The sequence below is a fragment of the Cupressus sempervirens genome, chromosome 4 (assembly GCF_028749045.1).
Source record: "Cupressus sempervirens isolate cs-2001-9-10 chromosome 4, ASM2874904v1, whole genome shotgun sequence".
Taxonomy (NCBI): Eukaryota; Viridiplantae; Streptophyta; class Pinopsida; order Cupressales; family Cupressaceae; genus Cupressus; species Cupressus sempervirens.
In genome coordinates, this window is record NC_143121.1 from 626,733,311 (window position 1) to 626,755,535 (window position 22,225).

General features: G+C 34.3%; 1 protein-coding gene across 12 annotated transcripts in view; it reads right to left on the reverse strand.

Annotated features, from left to right (window-relative positions):
• Positions 1-22,225, reverse strand: part of LOC149562792 (26S proteasome non-ATPase regulatory subunit 13 homolog B-like) — a 94,865-nt gene that overhangs the window by 17,998 nt on the left and 54,642 nt on the right. For 11 of the 12 annotated variants that reach the window (XR_016363986.1, XR_016363988.1, XR_016363987.1 and 8 more), the window contains 3 exons: positions 12,229-12,308; positions 9,229-9,425; positions 8,966-9,065 (listed from right to left, as the gene is read on the reverse strand). Coding sequence is in view for 5 of the 12 variants with exons in the window: in XM_089826249.1 (XP_089682375.1) it covers positions 8,966-9,065; positions 9,229-9,323 (195 nt within the window). In the remaining 7 variants the exon portion in view is untranslated. The remainder of the gene's footprint in view (positions 1-8,965; positions 9,066-9,228; positions 9,426-12,228; positions 12,309-22,225) is intronic. The other variant, XR_016363985.1, reaches the window with a different exon arrangement.

Sequence of the window (22,225 nt, forward strand, 5' to 3'; positions counted from 1 at the left end):
AGGCACCCTTACCATTGGCAAGAGGCTAGTGGCCCAAATTTGTTCAAGTCAAACAAGAAAACATCCATAATAACTTCCATTCACTTGGTGAAGGTTTTGCAAATAGGGTTGTAAGCAGAGTGGGTTTAACTATAGAGGAAACTTTGTAGTTAAGCACGCTCAAGATGGAGTAATACTGGGATGGGTGACCTCCCGAGAAGTCTCAATGCTTCACCTCTATGAGCATCACCTAGATCCAATTACTGCTAAGTGTTCCATTTATTCTCATAAGAAATGGATTCTTGTGAATCACTATTCATGAAACATGGGTCAATGAGTTTGACTCAAAAACTAAACAGTTAAATCCTAATAGCAATATCACAATTTGACTTGTTGTGGTAAATATCTGCTATTTATCAATTTATGAGCTTAAGGGGCTTTCTAATGAATGATTCATAAGGCACAACACTTGGTGAAGGTTTTGCAAATGGGGTTGCACACACAGTGAGTTTAACTATGGAGGAAACTTTGTAGTCAAGCTCTCTCAAGATGGAGTAGTAATCAAATAGGTGACCTCCTGGGAAGTCCTGGTGCTTCACCTATGTGAGCATCACCTAGATCCAATGGGCACTAAGTGTCCCATTTATTCTTAGGAGAGATGGATTCTTGTGAATCACTACTCATGATACATGGGTCAATGAGTTTGACTTCAAAACTACACAGTTAAATCCTGATAGCAATATCACATTTTGACTTGTCGAAAATACTGCCTACATATCAACTTCCATTCAACTGATATACTTCAACATGAAAAGAAATCTACTCCAAGTGAAAGATTGAGGAAACCATGCAACACTTCAAAGTAATAACAAGTAATTCATCATGAAGAACCAACAATGAATTATCAATTACTTTTGACAAGTATTATAGCGACAACTTCATCAAGTCTCTCCCTTAGTTAGCCTACTCTACTCTAGCTCTCTACTACCTCCAATCTCTAAGCTAATCTCTCCTCTAATCTCGAAAACTAATCCCTTACAAACGAGATGGCCTAGGCCTTTTATGATAGTTCCATTACAACAAAGGGCCAAGATTGATTGAAGATCAAGGGCCAATATTTCTTCCCACAAACCCTAATTAGGGTTGTCCAATTTGCAACCAATTACATGAAGGCGCCAGTTCATGGCCCAATAAGAAAATTACAATGATTTTAATAGCCAATGAGAAAATAGAACACTTGGCACGTTGGGATTAAGTGTGCTTGAAACTGAAATTTTCTGATTGGAGGAAGCAAACAATTGCCACCTCATCATCCTTATCCTATGCTTGGAGTCTTAGCCTATAGAGTATCCCCAATATTTGTGATTTTCTCCATCCTTTGAAATTTCCTCATGAAATTGACTTGAATCACTTGCATCTTTGTGAACCCATGAACTTGATTTTTCTTGATTCTCCTTGAACATGTCCCCATGTAGCTAGATCCTCTCTGCTTTCCTGAATTTGCTCTTGATTCCGACTTGAGTTTGTAGGTTGATAGCTTGACTATGAATCTTTCCTTCTCACTTGAGCCCTCATGATTGAGCCATCTCCTTGTAGTAGCCACTCGAAGTTTTGAGGCCTTGTTCATCACCTTGCCCTCTAGCTTCTCCTTCTTGAATTCGCCTTGCCAAAACAAAGGAGAAAAGTATTATTCTTGTGGAGAAAAATCTAAGAATAAATTCACATTGACAATGAACAAAATTCATCCCAATTTAAAACCAACCATTTTGCAAAGCAGAGGCAAATTTTCAACTTATCACAATCCAAAACCATTTATTATTATTATTTTTTATTTCTAATTTTCATCATTTTCTCTCCTTAATTTTACTTTTTTAGGAGGTAGGATGGTTTAGGCATTAACAAAGGATGATATTTGGATGGGGAAATTTCGGAAGATGTCAAATGTAAAATTTTCACCGAGTGCAAAATTCCGAAGTTGTGAAATTTCCATTGGACGTGGTGTTCTTAAAATTTCCTCGTTTGAACACTCCTCTGCGATTCCTTGCTCTACTCATGATCATGATGTTGCCTTCATGCCATATACCAATTTTACAATGCCTTAGTGGATGGTGAACTTGGAAGACTCAATGTGGGGAAATTTTAGAAGATGCCAAATTTACACTGGTGAAAAATTCCGAAGTTGCAAAATTTCCACCGGAGTGGAAAATCCTTTGGAAAAATTATCAATTTCTTTCCCTCATTGTTCTAATATTGCAACGCTTGAGTTGCCGCCAAATAAAAAGCTAAGTCTTGATATTTTTGGATAAATGAGGGGGGAGATTTCAAAAGATCCGAAATTTCCACCAAGACTTGGTTCTCTCACAAACTTCATCCCCTTTTCCAACATAGAAACCCATCTCTCCCAAACCAAAAAAATTCACTTTCTTCTTGGACTTACCATGAAAATTCCCCTAAGTGGCATCAAAATGCTTGTACAAGCCTAAGACCAAAATCACTTCCTACTGAGCCAAAATTGCCCAGACTCATCCCAGACATGGAGACTTGGAAAAAAATATTGCCAACCAAAATCACCTAAGACAACTACTCTTACTTGCTAAAGCAAAAAAGAGGGGGTCCCCATTTGCAATGGGGCGATGGTGTGAAAACCATATAACAGGTATCTTGTATAGTTTTGTTCCAAGAGATTAAAGAGATTTTCTTTTGATTGTTTGATCCTTGCCAAATGAATTTTCTATGTACAGCATTGAGGCTCATGGTAATCAACATCTATGACTAGAATGGAGGTCAAGCCATTGCCTTTCATGTCTAGTGAGCAGCCACATCGAAAACCATAGACTAAACACTCTAATTCTACCTATCCCCTAGTTTTCAATAGAACAGCAAAGAGGATGATGTAAAATGTTGCATTTACTAATAGTTTTACTATTTTCATTGTGTTAGCTATCTATTGTATCAAGCTATTAAGCATCAGGATTCAACATGAGGATGCAATTTTATACTAAATTTGCATTCAAATTAATCAAATTTACTAGAAAAAAATTGTGTACTCATTTAAAGATTCATTGGATACATCTTGTTGTTATTTTGCAATAAAATGTTTCGAATGAAATTTAATCAATTTTTATAGTTGCCAAGTTGAGTATTTTTGGATCTGGCAAGTTTTTTTATGAGATTGAGTTTCCAACTATGGATTTGCCAATCAATAATCCCATAATCACCAAGATATTTGTTCCATGAAACACAATGGTAAAAATCAATTAAATTTTTTATCTTTAGGGTCAAAACAAAGCTTTAATTCATTTGGGTGAGCTTTTATGTAGAATTTGCAGGATTCCATCATTTTTTAAGCGAGTTATGAGGAAAAATGCAACAGATTTGTACAAGAGTTTTGCAATAAGTTCTTGAGCGAGTTTTCCAGCCTATAATCTAAGGAACATTTTTGCACTCCATGAATCAAGAGGATCTGAAGAGCAACCTAATTGAAATTGTTAAGTCAGGTAAAATATACAACTAAGTGTATATGCTACTTTAGTATGTTAGAAACACTAAATTAAAACAATCAAAAAGCATTTGCATACTAATTTAACACAACTTCATGAGAGACAAAGTGAAGTCCTCAAATGAGAATATGAGCCATGGATAGGCTCTCTCAATGAGGATGATCACTTGATGTAGAGGTGTGTCTAATAGCTACGATGGCTTGATTATGTGTAATATTCGGATTTTCCAGGGTCTAAATTAACATCAATCCTACTCAAAGATTACAATTTTAACTTCAACTTCATAAGAAGGCAATTACATCATTCATGTTCATGTGAAGAAGATTACCGTTAAAGTCAGTTAAAAAATAAATAAATAAATAAATTTCTTAATTAAATACTTGAAATACTTTTTAATGAAATTACTTCAGAAATTGAAATCACATACCTCGAAAAAAACTAAGACTGAAATTCATCTAAGTATGCTTCTGCATCCACCCGAGTTAGTCCACAAATATACTATAACAATTTCTCAAATCGATTGCTATCTCAAATATCATATGATGAATATCACTAAATACCATTATAACTTAAATTAGGGCATCACATATCATCTTACCAATTAGGGCATCAATTATCATCGGTTTATTTAGGGCTTTTGGTACTGCTTTACCACTTAGGGCTTCCGCAACCACGGATTCAATTTAGGGCTTCCGCGACAACGGATTTATCTAGGGTTTCCACGACGACAGATTCAATTTAGGGCTTCCGCAACCACGGATTCAACTAGGGTTTCCGATACCATGGATTCAATTAGGGCTTCCAATACCACCATATCAATTAAGGTTCCAGCTGTCGCACAATCAATTAGGGCTTCGAATTTCTTTTCCTTCCACTTGCTTATCTGTGACAATTTCTCAAAATTAGATAATTACTTATATTCAATATTCATTTATATAAAGTAAAATGATGATAACAATGAAATACTTCAATTAAATCTTACCTTCTCATAAACAAAAATGATAATACCTGATTTCTGATAAACAATTGAATGCATGGCTTATCTCTCTCTGACACATATCCGTCATCTTGAGAGAGGTGAAACATTGTCAAGGCTTTAACCACCCAACCTCGGACCACAACAAATCCCCACACGATCTCTAACGAGAAAGGCCCTCCCTACCCAAAATAGACAAAGAGTCATCTTACCATTCTCTGAGCATCAAGATATATATATATCACGCCATACGACTTGGCAGCAGGAGATCACCATAATAGGAAAACGCATGAGCTTCATATTAAATGTTAATATTTTTAAGTGTCATAACTAGTAATGGATTATATTAATGATGATTCCCTTTTCACACCTTGTCACCTATCTTCTCAGCTACACATCTGGATGAGTCCCCAAGTATCCAAAATTCTCAAAACAAATGGTTCTATTTATTCAAGAAGATTACATTCAATCATTATTTCACATTCTGAGATTATATTCTTGACAACATTCTTCCTAAGTGAAACTTGCATAAGCTATAGAAATGTTTTATGTGGCATTATATGAATACTGATGTAAAGTTCTTCACCTCCTCAACCTATTCAGTCCTCCAAACCGGTGATTTACAGGTGTAAACAAATTAAAGATCACAAAGATACTTACAACTTCTTCGCCACATACATTCCTTGGTGTGGAGTCATTTATCATCTCATTAAGAGAGAAAAGAATGAATTAGGTTCTAATCAAGATTGTTATTCAAGTTTATTGTAGCTTATTCAAGGTTATTACTCTAAGTTAAAAACAAGGATTATCAAGAGATATTAAATAAGAATCTTCTCTAATCGTTTCAAATTGAATGGAAGAAGGTGGGTTCAGAATTTGTCTTTGACTTAGTACTTTCACAACTTGGGATTTAGTTATAATTTGACTCCAACATATATTTGCCAAATTGTACAGCATGGTTTTCATTACTAGGATCAGAATACAAACGTATAAATATCTAACTTCATCTCACATTCCCTTGCATCTCAATGAAACTGTATAATAATAACAATATCCTTATCTTCTACTACTGTTGTTATAGAAAAGAAAAACAAAACTAATCCTTTTTGAAAACAAGAGAATCAATATAAAGCTTCACAAGATTATCCAGAAGAACGACTTCAACAAAAAAAATGGTTATCACATAACAAATGTTGATAGTGCGTCTTTAAAGGATTAGACATCTACAGCACATACACATCACCTTTTGCAATCAAATCATATTTATAAAACAATTCACATGATAAAAACACACCAAATGTTATAACACTGAACAATTTTACAGAAACCGTCTCTGACCTGCTACTTGAATGATCTCACAATGAACCTAAAGAAAAAATGCATTGAACTCTTGTCATTGTAATCTTCAGAAGTATGTACTGATCATACAGGACAAGCAACACGCTTAGCAACAACAATATAATTATCACATAGATTAGAGATTACAGGCACACAAAATGATCAGAAACTGATCATACACAGGATGCCTGAAGCGGATAAAACAAAAACAATAGATATTGTGATGCATGAAGCAAACACGATAATCTCCCCCCCTCTGCCATGATAATGGCACACACACTTTGAATAATCAATGCACACTTCAATCTCTCCTCTCTACGCAACACTGATTGGAAGGACGTTTAAATTCATAAGAGAAAGAAAACCCCTTGCCGGCAGTCGAAAAGGAACTATTAAATAATAATAAAAAAACTGACTTCACATCTTCCTACAGTTACAAGAAGAACCGAGTTTCTTTGGTTTCTGCCGGTTACTCAAAAGATTAATAAACTATTTGAATCCAAGATGACCAAAGAAATTAAATCGACTATGAAGAGAGAAGGAAATAAAAAAGAAATGTTTTTAATATCTGGAACTAATACGGAAGTCTAGAAATAAGCCAAAAGTTTGACCCTATGGCTTCCAAAACATAAAAGATGTAACACCATTCGAATTCCTAAGTCTAAATGAATTTAAAACATAAATTCTATTAATCATGCCAACAATAATCGGTTAAAAACAAGAATAACAAAAGGAAGAGAATAGAATTATAAAATTTAAAATTTGAAGATTATAATAATATAATTGTTAAAATCCGAACATTATTATAAAATACAACTTTCAAATTTATTAAACAAATTATATTATGACAAAAGATAATTCTAAAAAGAAAATTTAGGATATGCTTTATAAATAATTTAATTATTTTAATTAAATTATTTATTAAATAACACAATTATTATAATTAAATTATTTATTAAAATAACTCATGCAATTCCACAGATGTCTTCTGTTGCAAGTCTGCCTACCCAGTGATGGTGACACCCTGTCTAATTCTTTTTCGACAATGCTTCACCCCTTCGACATGCTCCTTGCAAGAAATTTCTCTGTAATTAAATTATAAATTATATGATCATAAATAATCATAACAGTTTACCTTTCATCCTAATTTCATGAATTTGCGATTAACGATCAACTAACATGTCATTTGCACTTGAAATCATCACGACCAACTAACTTACCATTTCGCCAAATAATATCAAATTAAACTCCCAACTGACTTCATGTGACCTAAACGTCTTTATTTCAAGCTAAGTCAAAAATTGGGATGTAACATTATGTATGTATGCTCAAATGGGCTTCAATGGAGGATTTTTGATAAATTTTGGTGAATGGATTTGATGTAAAAATGGCTTCTCAAAATGGCATTATGGCTTTACTTTCTAGATTGTGTTGTTTTTGCAAAGGGGAAGGATCCAATTTATAGGCAAGAGGCTTGAGGGATGGAGGGCTAAGATGGAAGGAAAGGAGAAAGCTTATGGAGGGCTCAGATTGAATGAGAGGAGAGCACATGGATTGTGCTTCCTTACAGCCAATCAGGGAGTGACACATGTCACAAGGTGAGAGGATGGAGGAAAGGGCAAGGATGAGTCAACAAAGAAAGCTCAAAGGATAATATCTTCATAAAGACCCTTCATAAGTGCTTTGTAAGAGTATTGAAGGAGAGTATAAGAAATATTTGAGGGTCATTTATGTTGGAGGGTGAGGAATTTCGACTTGGGTTGAATTAGGAAGGTTTTAAGCTTGCTTAGGATTGTGCAAATGATTAGAGGATGGATTAGGATGGTTTAGGATTAGCTTAGGGATAGGCAAGTGGATCGCAATAAATGAGAGTGGGTGAAAGAGGAGATATTTGTTATCTTTGGCTTGGGTTAGCAAGTCTTAACCCATGTTTAGGGAATGTGACAAAGTTAGGAGGGGATTAGGATTAGGATTAAAGATAAGGATTGAGATCTTCTAGAAGAGTCTAGGCTTTGGATGAGGATGAAGACTTTCTAGAAGAGTTTAGAACTTCCTAGGATGAAGATAAAAAAGGTTTTTTAGAAAATAAATAAAGTTTTATTTATTTCAAGGGTTTGGGTTGAGGAGATATTTATTAAAACATTTTTAATAAACATTAGGATTAATATTTAATCTTAATTAAATATTTTGAGTTGGGATTAGGGATAGGAAATGATGGGATTAGCCTTTAATCGAAATTAAAGAAGGATTAGAAGATTTTGGAAGAGATTAGTGGTCTTAAGGAAATTGGCCAAGTTTTGGGCAAAAAATAAATTATTTATTTATTTTAAAATTTTTGATCAATTTATCAATTAAATAATTAATAAATAAGAAAATAATGTTTAAATAAGATTTAAACATTTTTAGGAGAGATTCCTTAATTAAATATTTTTAATTAAGATAAAGAGATTTAATGGCATAAAAAATTAATTAATTAATTAATTAATTAATGATGATGTCATCAGGGACTTTTTTTCAAAAAATAAAAAAAAATTATTTTCTAAAGGATTTTTAGGTGTCTACACTAAGAACTCTACCATCAATAAGAAGAGGAAATTTAAGGCAACTGGTGATGGACTGACTAACAGAATCAGGGCTAAAGCCTTTGATCCAAGTTCTGATATGATTGACAGGGAAGATGACATTCTTAAGACCTAGTTTGAAGACCAGATCAACTTCTCAACCAAAGCATGGCATGCAACTTCTAGCTTTACGAAGCTGGCAAAGCCTAAATAGGCCTTGGTTTTTCTCTGCTTTCTCTCTCATTTTCTGTGCTTCTTCTGACTTTTGGCTGTTTCTCTTGTTGTTTGTTGTTTCTGCTGGCCTTGGGCTGTTTTCTAAATTCAACATCTTGTGGGGGCCATTGTTGCTGATTGTTGATGTTTTTTGTAAAAGTGTTCTTGACCTTTAAAAACCTCATTTTCTACCTTAATCAAAAACAATGTAATACAGATGAATATTAATATATGACAGCATGTAATGTGCATTCATCATACCATATAAAATAAGAAAACCATAGGAAGTGATGTCCAAATTCTTAATCCTTGGCAGAGATATCTACATAATATCACCTCTAGTATCCAATCAAAACCATGAAAAACCTAAACAAATCAATCCAACCAACACAACTTACAGAAAGACTTTTCATAAGAAGATATTCAAAATCTTCTACTGATAATTTTGTACATTCTGCAATGACCCTCAATGGGATTGTTCGATCTTCTGAAGGTCGACTGCAAAAAAAAAAAAAGGGGGCTTGCTAACTCAAACACATGGCAAAAGACATGATTTTGCAGGAAGTAGACTGAAATAATGTGGCAGATTATTAATAGATTATCACAATGTATTTTCCAATTTAGTTAAAAGCATAGCTTTAAGAAAACATCTTAATCTTACCTGAATATGATCTCCATCAAACACAAGATATTAATCTTTTCCAGCATTTTTTTCTCATTCTCAACAAGACCTGGTTGTGCGTTAAGGGCTGCCATATGAATATGGCAAAGTTCTTGATATCGGACAAGATCGCCAGAATTGAAAGCTTGCAAAATGTAGTAAAGCCACTCTACACTTGTTCCCAGAAGACTTTTCACCTATCAATAACCATATAAATGAACATGTAATTAAATGCCACAATTACAGAAAGCAAAAATACAAATGACACTGTGTTGTTTGGGGAAGCATGTATCATGGAAGCAAGAATAATTAAGGAAACATTAGATGAGTATACAACCGTCATGACATAACATGAACAACGAGAAATTCTGCAATCTGTTTCTTTAATACTTAAAAGAAAATACAAAAATCCATTGCAAAATTGCTGGGATTTCTCCATAGCCATGATGCCCACCATGGAGCTCCTATATTCACAAGTACTTGCAGAACTCTTCATTGGGACGAAGCAGTGGAGAGATGTAGAAGCAAAATAAAATCTTGGAAACATAAAAGGCTTTCTCTGGCTGGAAGAATCACCATGCCTAGGTCAGTCATTTCAGTGATATGAATATATCTAATGTCATGCTATTGGCAAATCTTAAACTATACTCAAAACATTCCTTTGGGAAGGTGCAAAAGTTGATAGCGAAGTTCTACTAATCAGCTGGGAAGATGCATGTCTAACAAAGAAAGTTGAGGGAGCAGGTCCGAGAAGAATGAAGGCACAAAATCTAGCATTAGGTGCAAAATTATCATGGAGGATCTATAAAGAACCGCATAGATTGAGGTGTAAAATATTTCAAAGCAAATATTTGAATTCCTCAAAACCAAATCGAATCCTACAATTGACAATACAGCCAAGGGATCTGCTGTTTGGAAACTTCTATGGGAAAGAAGAAATCGAATTACGGATCACCTAACATGGAGAATATGTGATGGACAGAAAGTGGACTTTTGGCGTGAATTCTGGAATGGACAAAAACCAATCACTGACATCCTCAATATTGTAGATGATGTTCAAAACTTGAGACTACTAAAAGTTTCCAAAGTAGCTGATTATTCTGGAAACAAAAAACTGAGGACATTGGCATGTCCCACAAATAGCCACAAACAGATAGATCAATGACTTTCCCAATTCCATAAGATCTGTAATTAGAAAAAGAAGAAAGAGATCCAAGAATAGCACAGATTAGCATATAAGAATGCAGAATCATTTGGTGTGCTTATAAAACAGGGAAAATGCATGGCAAGAATGGCATATATGATAGAAAAAAAGGTGATAAATAGAAATAAAGGATGGCCTTACCCACTATGTTGGAATCCTATAGTTTTACCTAAAGTGGGAGTAATTCTTTGGATGGTACTACATAAATGAATTCTTACAGGAGATCATCTTCATAAAATTGGTTTCCACAGGCCTACTAGGTGCCCTCTATGCCTAAAGCATGAATAATCAAGAAACCATTTACTATTGAACTACCTATATGTGGCACAGTGCTGAGATTGGATCCAAGAAGAATTTAGATGGTGCAACCCTTGACATTAAGATATCAAGGAATGTATAAGTAGTAGGCCAAAGATTAAAAGCAACGTCTTATGCTCTGAATTATGGATCATTGCACCATCAATTCTAGTTTGGCATATTTGGAAAGTGGGGACTAGAAGAATCTTTAATGAAAAGGAAACAAATGTTGGAGAACTAAGTCAAATTATTAAAGATAGTAGCATAGAAGTTGGAAATGTCAAGTGCAAAAATAGAACAAATACCAAAGTTGGTACATGGGAAGAAGATATACAAAGAAATGGAATGAGGTCAAACATCCACCAATAATATCATTCCCTGGAGTACTCCAAATAAAGAAAGATGTAAATTAAGCTTTGACAGAGCTGCTAATGGAAATTTGGGGAAAGAAGGTGCTGGAAACATCATTTGTGATAGATGTGGTACATGCATTTGGGACATGTCCAAAAACTTGGGCATGGGTACAAACAATAAGGCAAAGATAGAAGCCCTTATATGTGGTCTGAAACTGTGCAAGATGAGAAAGATCAAGAACATAGACATTGAAAGTGACTGACAGACGTGTATTCAAGCACTGATCAAAAACAATGCTCCCAATTGAAAGCTCAAAGGAAAGATAGAAATGGCATGGGAACTACTGGAAGAAATGGTAACTAATAAAAGAAGTTATTTGCAAATATAACTGATACGTAACTTTACTGATATGTTTAAACTTCTGACAAAATCTTCAAGCAGTAATTATTTCATTTTGCATGGTTTGTGGTACACTAGTTGCAGATAGATCCACAATTTCAATCAAATTATTAATAAATCAAATCAGTGCAGCAAATCACTGCCATGTATACTGGATTTCTCATAAAAGGATGAGACCCTTAGAGAATCAATATTGTATACCAGGTTTCTCATAGAAGGATGAGTCCCTTGAAGAATCACTATTTCCATGGCATAAAAATCTATTAAAAACTATGTTTAGACAGTATGCATCGTACAGCACAACATCCTATGCTCTCTGGTTCCTCATAATGAAACTCAAAGTTGCTATGCCACACAAAGTTATCAAAGCATGGGATCTGCTACAAGTACTTCCTAATGTCTAATGGACTCTTAACAAAAAATAAACAGGCCACTAGTTAGTCAAAGGAGTACTAAAAATAGTAAGTACAAGGATGGCTACAACAAAAAATATCTGAAACTATGACAATATTTTAATAGAAGAAAATTCAGACACATTTTTACATTGTATGAGATATTGGAGTAAGCAGCCTAATTTAATCTGTCGTAGCACTGAAAGACTAATCAAAGTGCCCTAATTTATCTTCTCAACAACATTGCACTAAGTATGTAAATGAATAGTAGTATACCTCCAAAAGCTTATCTCCACACTAAAACTCAAATATAAGAAATAGGATGAAACAGCTAAAAGAAATATTATATCTTACTATTGGATGGGCCAAAATTCTCCAAAATTGTATATATTATCTCCAAGGAGAGCAGCAAGAGATAAGTCAAATGCCAAATCCTGCAATAAACAGGTGAGTTAAGTACGAGAACAGATTTATATACTTGGAATGCAAAAGAATTGATAAGGAACTCATCTTAGCTCTACAATAATGGCTACATTCTTCCATTTAACCACGTGATTACATCCCCTTCCACAAAACATATTATGAAATCAACAATTGTGTCTTCTAGTCATCGATGACAATATAAAATAAACCACAATAAACAAATTGTGTCCTCCATTAAATGACAAAAATTACTCAAGCGGCAAGAGTTAAAGAATTTGATTCCCTTAAATTCAAGTTCAATTCAAAATTATGTCTTCCATTAAATGACAAAAATTACTCAAGCGGCAAGAGTTAAAGAATTTGATTCCCTTAAATTCAAGTTCAATTCAAAATTATCTCCAATGTATAAATAAATAATTTTATTGAACTGTAGTGACCAGTTTTAGAAAAAAGATTTAATAATAAACAATTATCAGAAAATTAAAACATAACATAATTAAAATTTAGTGAAGTTTAATGAATGGTCAAAAGGCATGAAATGAAAAGTTGCGACTCCCTCAACATGAGATATAAAAGGGAGAGAAGAGAACTACATTTGAGGCATTGTATGAAAGAAATTAAGGAAGGAAGAATGGAAAATAGAATTAAGGAAGCATTAATGGAAGAAGAAAAGAATCGGACGAAGATAAGAAAAAGTCTCTTTCAAAGGGGCCGCAATGATTAAGGGTTGCGACCCTTTCAAAGGGTGTAGTTGTAAGAGGTTGTGACCATTATTGATAGGTGTGACTCTCCCTCACATTAAAGGATATGAAGGGGAGAAGGTTTCATCTGAGGAGGAGATAAAAAGGGAAAATCAATTTGGAAAATACTGTATTATTTTCGAAGGCAACAATTAAAAGTGGTGACTCAATTCTTATGAAAGGTGGTGACCCTTCCACCAATAAGGTACAAAGCAGAATCCATTTCAAGCATTGAAGGGGGCAGTAAAAATAAAAGCAGAGCAATTTAATGATATCAATCAGTTAAGGAAATCAATACAATTAATATGGAACCTCACAAGAGAGCAAAGAATATTTAGCAATCAAATAAGATCGAACCATTCAGCAAAAGCAATCATCCAAGAGAAAGGGAAACAGCAGCAAATTGAATTTATCCAAATTATAATAGAAGACAGAAAATATAATCTGCAATAATATTAAATTCTACAAATATATTGGTGGTATGAAATAGAAGAATCAATAATTGTTGTGTAATAATGCAAGCTCCATATTCTAAATCATAAGCTATTACTGCAAAGAGATCATAAGCAGAAGAGGAGAATGCAAGGGGGGCACATATGAGATCGCCATCTAAGTAGACCACCCCATGATGGATGTCCAATGTGCCTACCACTTAAGGCCAAGTGGGTGAGTGTCAGCACTTGGGCTAGTGTGAAGATTTGGGCAAACCTATTGTGTTCCATCATTCAAAACCAATTATGATGAATGTTGATGTGACATGACTTATCTAATGAATTATGATGATTATACATATCTGTCTCCATATGTCTGATTACTCCTCAGCTTTTTGGCCCACCTCCACCTCCCGAAAGTACAAAGACAACATTTTACCGTCCCCAAAGCCGTCCCAAAATGAGCCAAAAAAGGGTACTATCCCTGAAACAGTAGTTAGAATCTGCAGGGGACAGCCGTACAAGAATCCAACCAGGGACAGCCTAGCTGTCCATTAACCGTCCTTGAGACAGAATCCTGTCCCTAAAGGCCCAGCCCCTAAAAGTAGCATTTGAAACTTTTAAAAAACAATTTTTTCAGTAGCTTCCATTTGGTCAGCCCCACATGGAGCAAAAATAGGTAATAAAATATTGGAAACCTTTTTTGAGAAGATAAAACAATAAAAAGTGAAAAACTCAATCATTTTTATCATTGCCAAGAAGAAGCAAAGAGCAGCAAAGCTTTTGAAAAGGCTTTTGTAGTTGCAAGAGGAGGTTTTGGCATCATATCTTCTTCATTTCAGGTATGTTTTTTGTTTCCATTTGTTTGTGGCTGCTTTTTTTTTCATTTTCCATTTCTTTTGCAACACATAGGGAAGGCATTGTGAGTTTATTATTTTTATTTTTTATATTGACACTATTTGACATTTGAAAATCAAGGGCAAAAGTGAAAGTAAGGAAAGTAGTGATAATATGGATGTTGTAATGAAAGAAACTTCTCAAAGGAATAGACCTAGTACTAGGGCAGCCATAGGGGGGTCTTCAAGTAATGTGAATGTAGCAGGGGTAACAACCTCTAACCCATATGAATGCCCTTCCAAAGCCCTCGAAGTGTTTACAAATTCAACCCCAAGAAACCTCTCCTACTATTTGCTACAAGAGTTGATAAAGATAAGAAAAAAATATTTGAAAGGTAGTAGGGAATGGAGTCCCATTTGTGTCACAAACATTATGTTAGCAGCTGCCTAGAGTCTATTGTCGTCTTTTGTGGACAGGTGGTCAAGGGGTGGAAGGTTGCAAGAAAATAATACAAGCACAAAAACTTGAGGCAGCTAGATTGCATATGGAGGGGGAAGCATTGAAATTAAGTAATTCAATAGAGATTGTGCAAGCTACTTTTGTCAATGAATGATCCTTCTCGTAGGGGAAAAAGTGCCACACCCACTCCCACTTCCACTAAAGGAAAGGCAAAGAAGACTAAGAGAGAAACCAATGTTGCTGATTTGTTAAATTCGCAAGCACGAGAGGTGGTTGGATCATCTATTCCTAAATTTATTTATGCTCATAATAAACCATTGTGTGTCGTGTTCATCATATTTTAAACAAATGTGCAAAGATATCAATATTGTTGGCTGCTCATTTGCTCCACCTGGAGATAAAAACTACACTCCACCTTTCTTGATAAAGAGTATTCCAAAGTGAGTATTTTGATAGAGGATATCTGACAAACATGGTTGAGGGATGAGTGCTCCATCATCATGGATGGGTAGACAGATATCAAACATTGGCCACTCATTAGTCTTATTGTCACTAGCAAGGTAGGCACTTATATTCCTAGAGCTATCTATAGATTCTTCAGGGAAAAGGAAAGATGCAACCTTCCAATCACAAATTTTGTGAGATACTATAGATGTTGGACCTGCCAATGTTTTACAAGTAGTCACAGATTTAGCCTAGGTGTCAAGTTAGCTGGATTGATGGTCGAGGGTGCTTATGAGGACATTTTTTGGACCCCATCTTGTGTGCATGCATTAAACAATACCTTAAAGGACAAAACAATAAATGGATAGAGGCAATGGTGTCAAGGGCTCGAGATGTGCAAATTTTTATTTGCAATCATCACACATCTCTTACATTGTTTAGGACATTTTCCAAGAAGGAACTCCTGAAGTCTGTGAAGACTAGATATGCTAGCTACTTTGTTTTGTTGGAAAGGATGTTTGAGATCCAAGAGGATCTACAATCCATGGTGGTCAATGCAAAGTGGGGTAGATGGCATGAATCAAACACACTAGGGAAGAAGTGTGCAGCAAAGAATCCTTGATCATATATGGTGGTCCACATTGAGGTAAAAAATTGTTATTGCTTATTTTATTAAATAATTTCTGATTTTGGCATTTCGCGGTTTTATTGTTTAAGAGTTAAGAATTTCAAGATTTGAGATGTTTTTAACATTTAACTTGTTTGCACTTGTGGATTCATTTGCTCCTTCAATGAGCCTATAATGCGGGTCATTGGATATGTTGCTACTGACTCCTAACCTTGGAGAGATTAATGAAACCTTTAATAGCATGATTGGGTAGATCAACAATGATATTCATAGCAAGGACCCTAATTTGGGATTTACGAAGAGCATCTTAGGCCCATTGTGACATGACAATGGAACATTATGAACACCCCTCTTCATATGGTAACCTATGCTCTCAATCCCAAATGATATGCAATGAGATTTGGGAGAGTGGCCCATCTAGTGATGAAGAAGATATTTTCAAAAGTTTTCAAATTAGATTTCAAATAGAAAAGTAGATTTCTTATGATTATCTCTTCATTATTCAATAAGATTTTTTTGTGTTCAACTTAGGTGAAGGACCTAACATTGAATACACCACTTCGTGAATTTCGTGACTGACCTAGATAATATGTCAAGCTCTGTTTTTCCAAGCCCAATCCAATTGTGTGGTTGGATGGTCTTATTTCTCTCCTTCTCAAAGTCAAGTTATATCGTGTTTGAATCTTTCTACCTGATCTGACTCTGGATGAATCCTACACATTCTAATCATTTAGAGTGGTAATCTAGAATACATCATCTTCCTGGCTTTATATTCATCTTTGGCATCGGCCCAATAGTCCTCAAGATGCATCCTATGCTTGTGCTTCCTACCAAATAGCATCCTTATTTTGTTATAAGGTTCAAAAATTGACCTTGCTATATGAATTAATAGGTGATTCGACTATGATTTCTTTGTTGACTTCTCAAGCACTAGCAAACATGGATATACTTCATCAAAGATTCCATGACAATTAGAAATTTAACTCTGCCTTTCATCTTCATCTTTTGGATTTTGGCATGTGTTATCAATTGCCTCATGAGTTCTAGCAACACCATTTTATCTGTCGGATATTTTATCTAGCAAATCCAGGTACATGAGAATGTTAGGAACTAGATGAACCAGATGTTGCACTTTTCCACCAACTTCATTGCTTCCTGTGACAACCTTCTATGAAAGTCGCCCTAGAGATATTTGACAATATATATGGAGAATGCATCATTGGCTCTCAAGTAATTAGGCATACTAAACAAGTGCAGTTGAGGATAATACTTGCACACATTCAACTGGATTGGAATACATTCTATGGGTCTTCTACATCTCAGTCCTTCATATTTGGTCATCCTTGCCAGCGTGTATACAACATATGAGGTCATATAATAAGTCTCGTCTTGTTCCAAATTCCTAAATTGCTCATCCAAATTGTCATTGATCATTCTTGACCAATCCACAACCTTGACTCCATTTGTTACTTCTACAATTAAATACCACATTCATGGCTCAAAAATGCAAGACTATGGGAATCCCATAATTCCACTCAATAACATTGCCAAGTTGATATGCTCCCACTTATAACCCAATTAGACAATTTTCTTGGGCAATTTGGAATGAAAAGTCTTTGGCCTTTATAGCCACTTACAGTTAACTTCATCATGATTGTTAGCTCAAGCATTATAAACTCTCAGTGCCCTCTCTTTCGTTATGAACAACATTGTTCGATATGTTGGAATTCCAAAGGCTTTTGCAATTGCTAGTGAGATTCGCCAATAGCTTGTCATATGTTGCCTGAATTACCCTCTACTTTGAATCGTAATGCTTTGCACATTCTACAATCAGGTTTGAATATTGGATGGCATAAAGGAAGGTAGTTGCTACCACAATTCCACTTCTGACTATTTTCCTGGAGAGGAATGTTAAAGAGTATTCCTTGTGGTCAAACATCCTTTTGTTGAACTTGTCCATATTTAGGCATCCCAAGTTTGTGTCACCAACCTCTTTACTTTTCAATACAATCTTCGATTCGAAAAGAAATCCCTTCAACTTGCTCTTGATCAAAGCTTGCCTTGACAAGCTTGATCCTCTAGATTCCACCATTTTTTTCTTGCAAGACATGAATAAATAACATACGTATGGCATTTAGGAATGTAAAAAAATATAAAAAGCATTTCTATATCTTATTCGAGACTTGGAATAATTTGAAACTTAAAGATAACCTCTTAAAATTTAAAAATTTACTACAAACTGTTGATTTCTTAGGATAGATTTGCAGATGTAATTGCATTGTCATCTTAGTATATACTTTCCAAATGCATCAATCTCCTCTTATATGTATTGTAAACGACACATGGAGAGACATGTCTCCTCATGAGACATGTTTATCCATTATAATTAATAAAATAATAAATATATATAATATCTCATATAGTAAATATATATGTTAATATACATATACATAAAATATATATATATATATTACACTTATATATGTATATTTATACTAGTCTCATAGGTTTAGCCGACTGAAGCTACCAAACATTAACACTCCCTCTTAGCTAGGGAGGATAAACATATGATGATATATTAACTCAATGTAATATATGAATAACTTTGATACGAAGATATTGAACATTTTGATATCTCATATGACATCATAAGTATTGGCCTCAAAATATCAACGATATTCACCAAATACTTTGAGTAATAGTCTTCAGAGTATCAACACTTGAAACTCACCATGTACTCAATAAGGTAATCGTCTCCAGAATATCAACATATGATATTCACCATTTTGATATCACATTTGAGTATTGGTCTCCAGAATAACAATATATGATATTCACCAAATACTCTCTGAGTAATGGTCTCCAGAATGAAATGCAAGATATTCACCAAGTACTGTGAGTAATGGCCTCCAAAATATCAAATCGCATAACATTCACCATATACTCAAAATTGTTTATAAGGTATGTGCACACGCATTCTCATAATGCTTACCATATAAACATCCACAATGAAGAAGTATAATCTATTATGATCTACATAGACATCGTAAGATATCCATCATAATAGAAAAATTAAGTTATTGTAAGATCGTCACCTTTCAATAACTTTTACAAATACAAGTGATAATCGTGTGGAAGTCGTCACTTTCTCATGATGTACACAGGAGGTAGGCCCATTAAAATCACATAGTCACGAGGTATACTCATGAATTGCAGTCCTCTTGACTACTACAATTTATTGATTAGTAGAGAATCCATCTCAACGTGGTTTACTCCCTCTGAATCAATATGTTCGAGATCATAGAAGGTTGACTGACCATATCCTCTATCTGCAGCCCACGACAATGTCAGATTTTGCACCTCTGTATATTCCTCCTTATTTCGTGGCCTGGCCCCATATTTGTAACTTGCAATACCTTCTCTAAGTACTTATGTCAAATGGTCGGCAGTCCCTTTATTGTACACACGCAGTAGCATATAAGTGTTCTTCCTTCCACTTTGTTAATCACGTTTGTTGCTATTCACCGACTCTTGAGCGTCTCGAGCCCAATCTATTCATCTCTATGTTATCGTCGCCATGGCCAATCACAGCGATATCCCATTGTCCATGATGCATTCCATAAGCTTGTAATACTGAATCTGAAGCTTTTGGGAGCAATCTATTCTTCCCGCAATTGAACACAACTCTAAATCATTGCACAATGTTCTCCATGCTAAGCCAGATATCCTCCCATCATTCCAGGTGATTTAATGCTTATTTATTTATTTATTTATTTATTTATTTACTGTTTAATGCTATAAATACCTCAAATGATAGCCCAGGATGCTAATTATTTATAGCGTATGATTGCTGAACTATTACCTTGTCAGTTCTTAATCACTAATCATTTTTAACTCAAAATATATTAATTATTTGTTTGCAAGACTGCTCCCGACTCCATCATTGTTTTAATTCTTCACACTTGTCGTCCATCTCTGAAGTCACCACTTTATTGTCGATATTGATATGCTGCGCTAGATTTCCTGAATCGCTTATAATCATTGATAATGTCGTCTCCATATTTACTACTTTGTCAGCATTTACAGTGATGCCTCTGATAGACTTATCTATGCTGCTGCTCTATATTTCATCATTGAAATATGTTCCGTATTACAGCACGTGTATGTGTCTTTCATCACTGTTTTGTTATGGCTCTAATTAAAAATTCATGAGAATCTGCTGTAGAGACTGGACAGCATCACTCGTTGCCATTTAATACCGCTCCATAAGATTAGGCAAAAATTGATCCATCATCTTGTTTCAGTGGATGTCTATGGCTGACAATATTATCCACTGCTATCATTTTTCATGCAATATATCTGCTCTGGCCTTTATCTGTTAATGTGCCTTTGACTTTCTTATATTTCAGATTGTTCTCAGATCATATTTCATTTAAAAGTTTGTAAAAATTAAATTCCCAAATATTCGTATCTGCTTTGATACCATGTTGATTTCTTAGGATAGATTTGCAGATGTAATTGCTTTGTCATCTTAGTATATACTTTCCAAATGCATCAATCTCCTCTTATATGTATTGTAAATGACACATGGAGAGACATGTCTCCTCATGAGACATGTTTATCCATTATAATTAATAAAATAATAAATATATATAATATCTCATATATTAAATATATATGTTAATATACATATACATAAACTAGCACTTGCACCAGAAAGAGGTGCAAGAGGTACGCCAATAGATATTTAATTTGAAAGTATAATTGTACTGAAATACATGGAAAATTTTGATTTTATTCCAAGGTCACCAGGAGACGGGGAGACTTCGAGGTCTCCGGTACTAGTACTGGTACCGGTACAGCAATTTTTCAAATAGGAGACGGGGGTACTTGGAGACGGCAATTTTTTTATTTTTATTTTTTTAATTGTTTAAAGAGTCTAATACTAAAAGTAAATACAAAATTTGAAAATAGTAATACTATAAGACTAAAAGGCTAAAGTAAATAATAATACTAATGTCACATAAAAAATTAAAATATACTCATAGAGTCAAAGATTTCAAAACTCACATGATCACAATATTGTATCTCATAGACATTTGTTTTTCAAATATTGCATATGATCAACATCATATCAGATTGATAATCGCTGAGATTATCATTACATATTCAAATTTTAAATTCAAAAAAGTATAGTTTGATGCTGAATTGCCAATATGCAAACAAAAATGAACATTTTCTACAATAAACAAAAAACAGAAATATATCTAGTATTAGTATGTCGATGGTACTGTCTTCTACTCCACAAGGTTGTGATCATCCATCTCAAGGTCTTCAGCTATCATGCTCTCCAAAAAATCATCACTCTCCAACTCAGGTTCCTTTGATGGCAGCACAAGCGGGGGCAAATCATTAAGACCATTTAAAGTTATTAATTTATTAAATAAAATATTTTAAATGATTTAATCATTTAAATTGTCAGTGGTCTTAATTTTTGCATTAAAAGCATTAAAAAGAAGGCTAAAATATATAAAATTATTTAATATTATATTTTACATTTATATTTTATCAAGAGACTTCGGGGAGACTTCACTTTTTGGATTAGGAGACGGGGAGACTTCAGGAGACTTCGTCATGAAGTCTCCAACCTTTTTTGAGGTCTCCAAAGACGCGAAAAGTCTCCGAGACGCGTCTCGATCTCCAAGACGCGACTTTTAGGGGGGAGATGAGTCTCCCGATAACCATGTTTTATTCCTAATTACAAATCGAATGTTATAATTCGTGAGTGAATATTTTTCATGAATTGAAGAAACAAAGTAATTTAACAATCAATACTTTAAAAGTGAGTGTAGAGCTCATTCTCTTAGTCTGACAAAATATTTTAAATGTAAAAATGCAAAATTAATAAGGAACACAAGCTCAATACTAAAACCAATCAATGCAAACCAAAATTGATCACATAAGGTTGCAAAACATTAAAAACTAAGCCATACACAATAGATTTGAAGAGTTCAAAGATAGTTCCATTTATTCCATTGAAAGAAATACTAATAATTATAAAATAAAAGCTTAATGAACTATTGGCATTGATGTATTTCTAATAGCCTTGAAGTCTGGATAGGTTTCATCCACATACAAGTTTCTATCACAAATATGTCAATGTATAACTTCCCATTTTCAATTTATCGTGCAATCTTTTAAAAAAAAGAATATTGAACAAAGTCGTAGAGGATTAAGCAAGGTGTAGAACCATAATTGCATATCTAACAATGCTCTAAATTCAAAGAATATCAAGGTACTTTCAACTGAGTGAAACTAAGTTGAGTTTTTGACATTTCTTGTAAAGTATTGCACAGATGATCTGCTTTGTAGTTATTTTCTACTCTGGA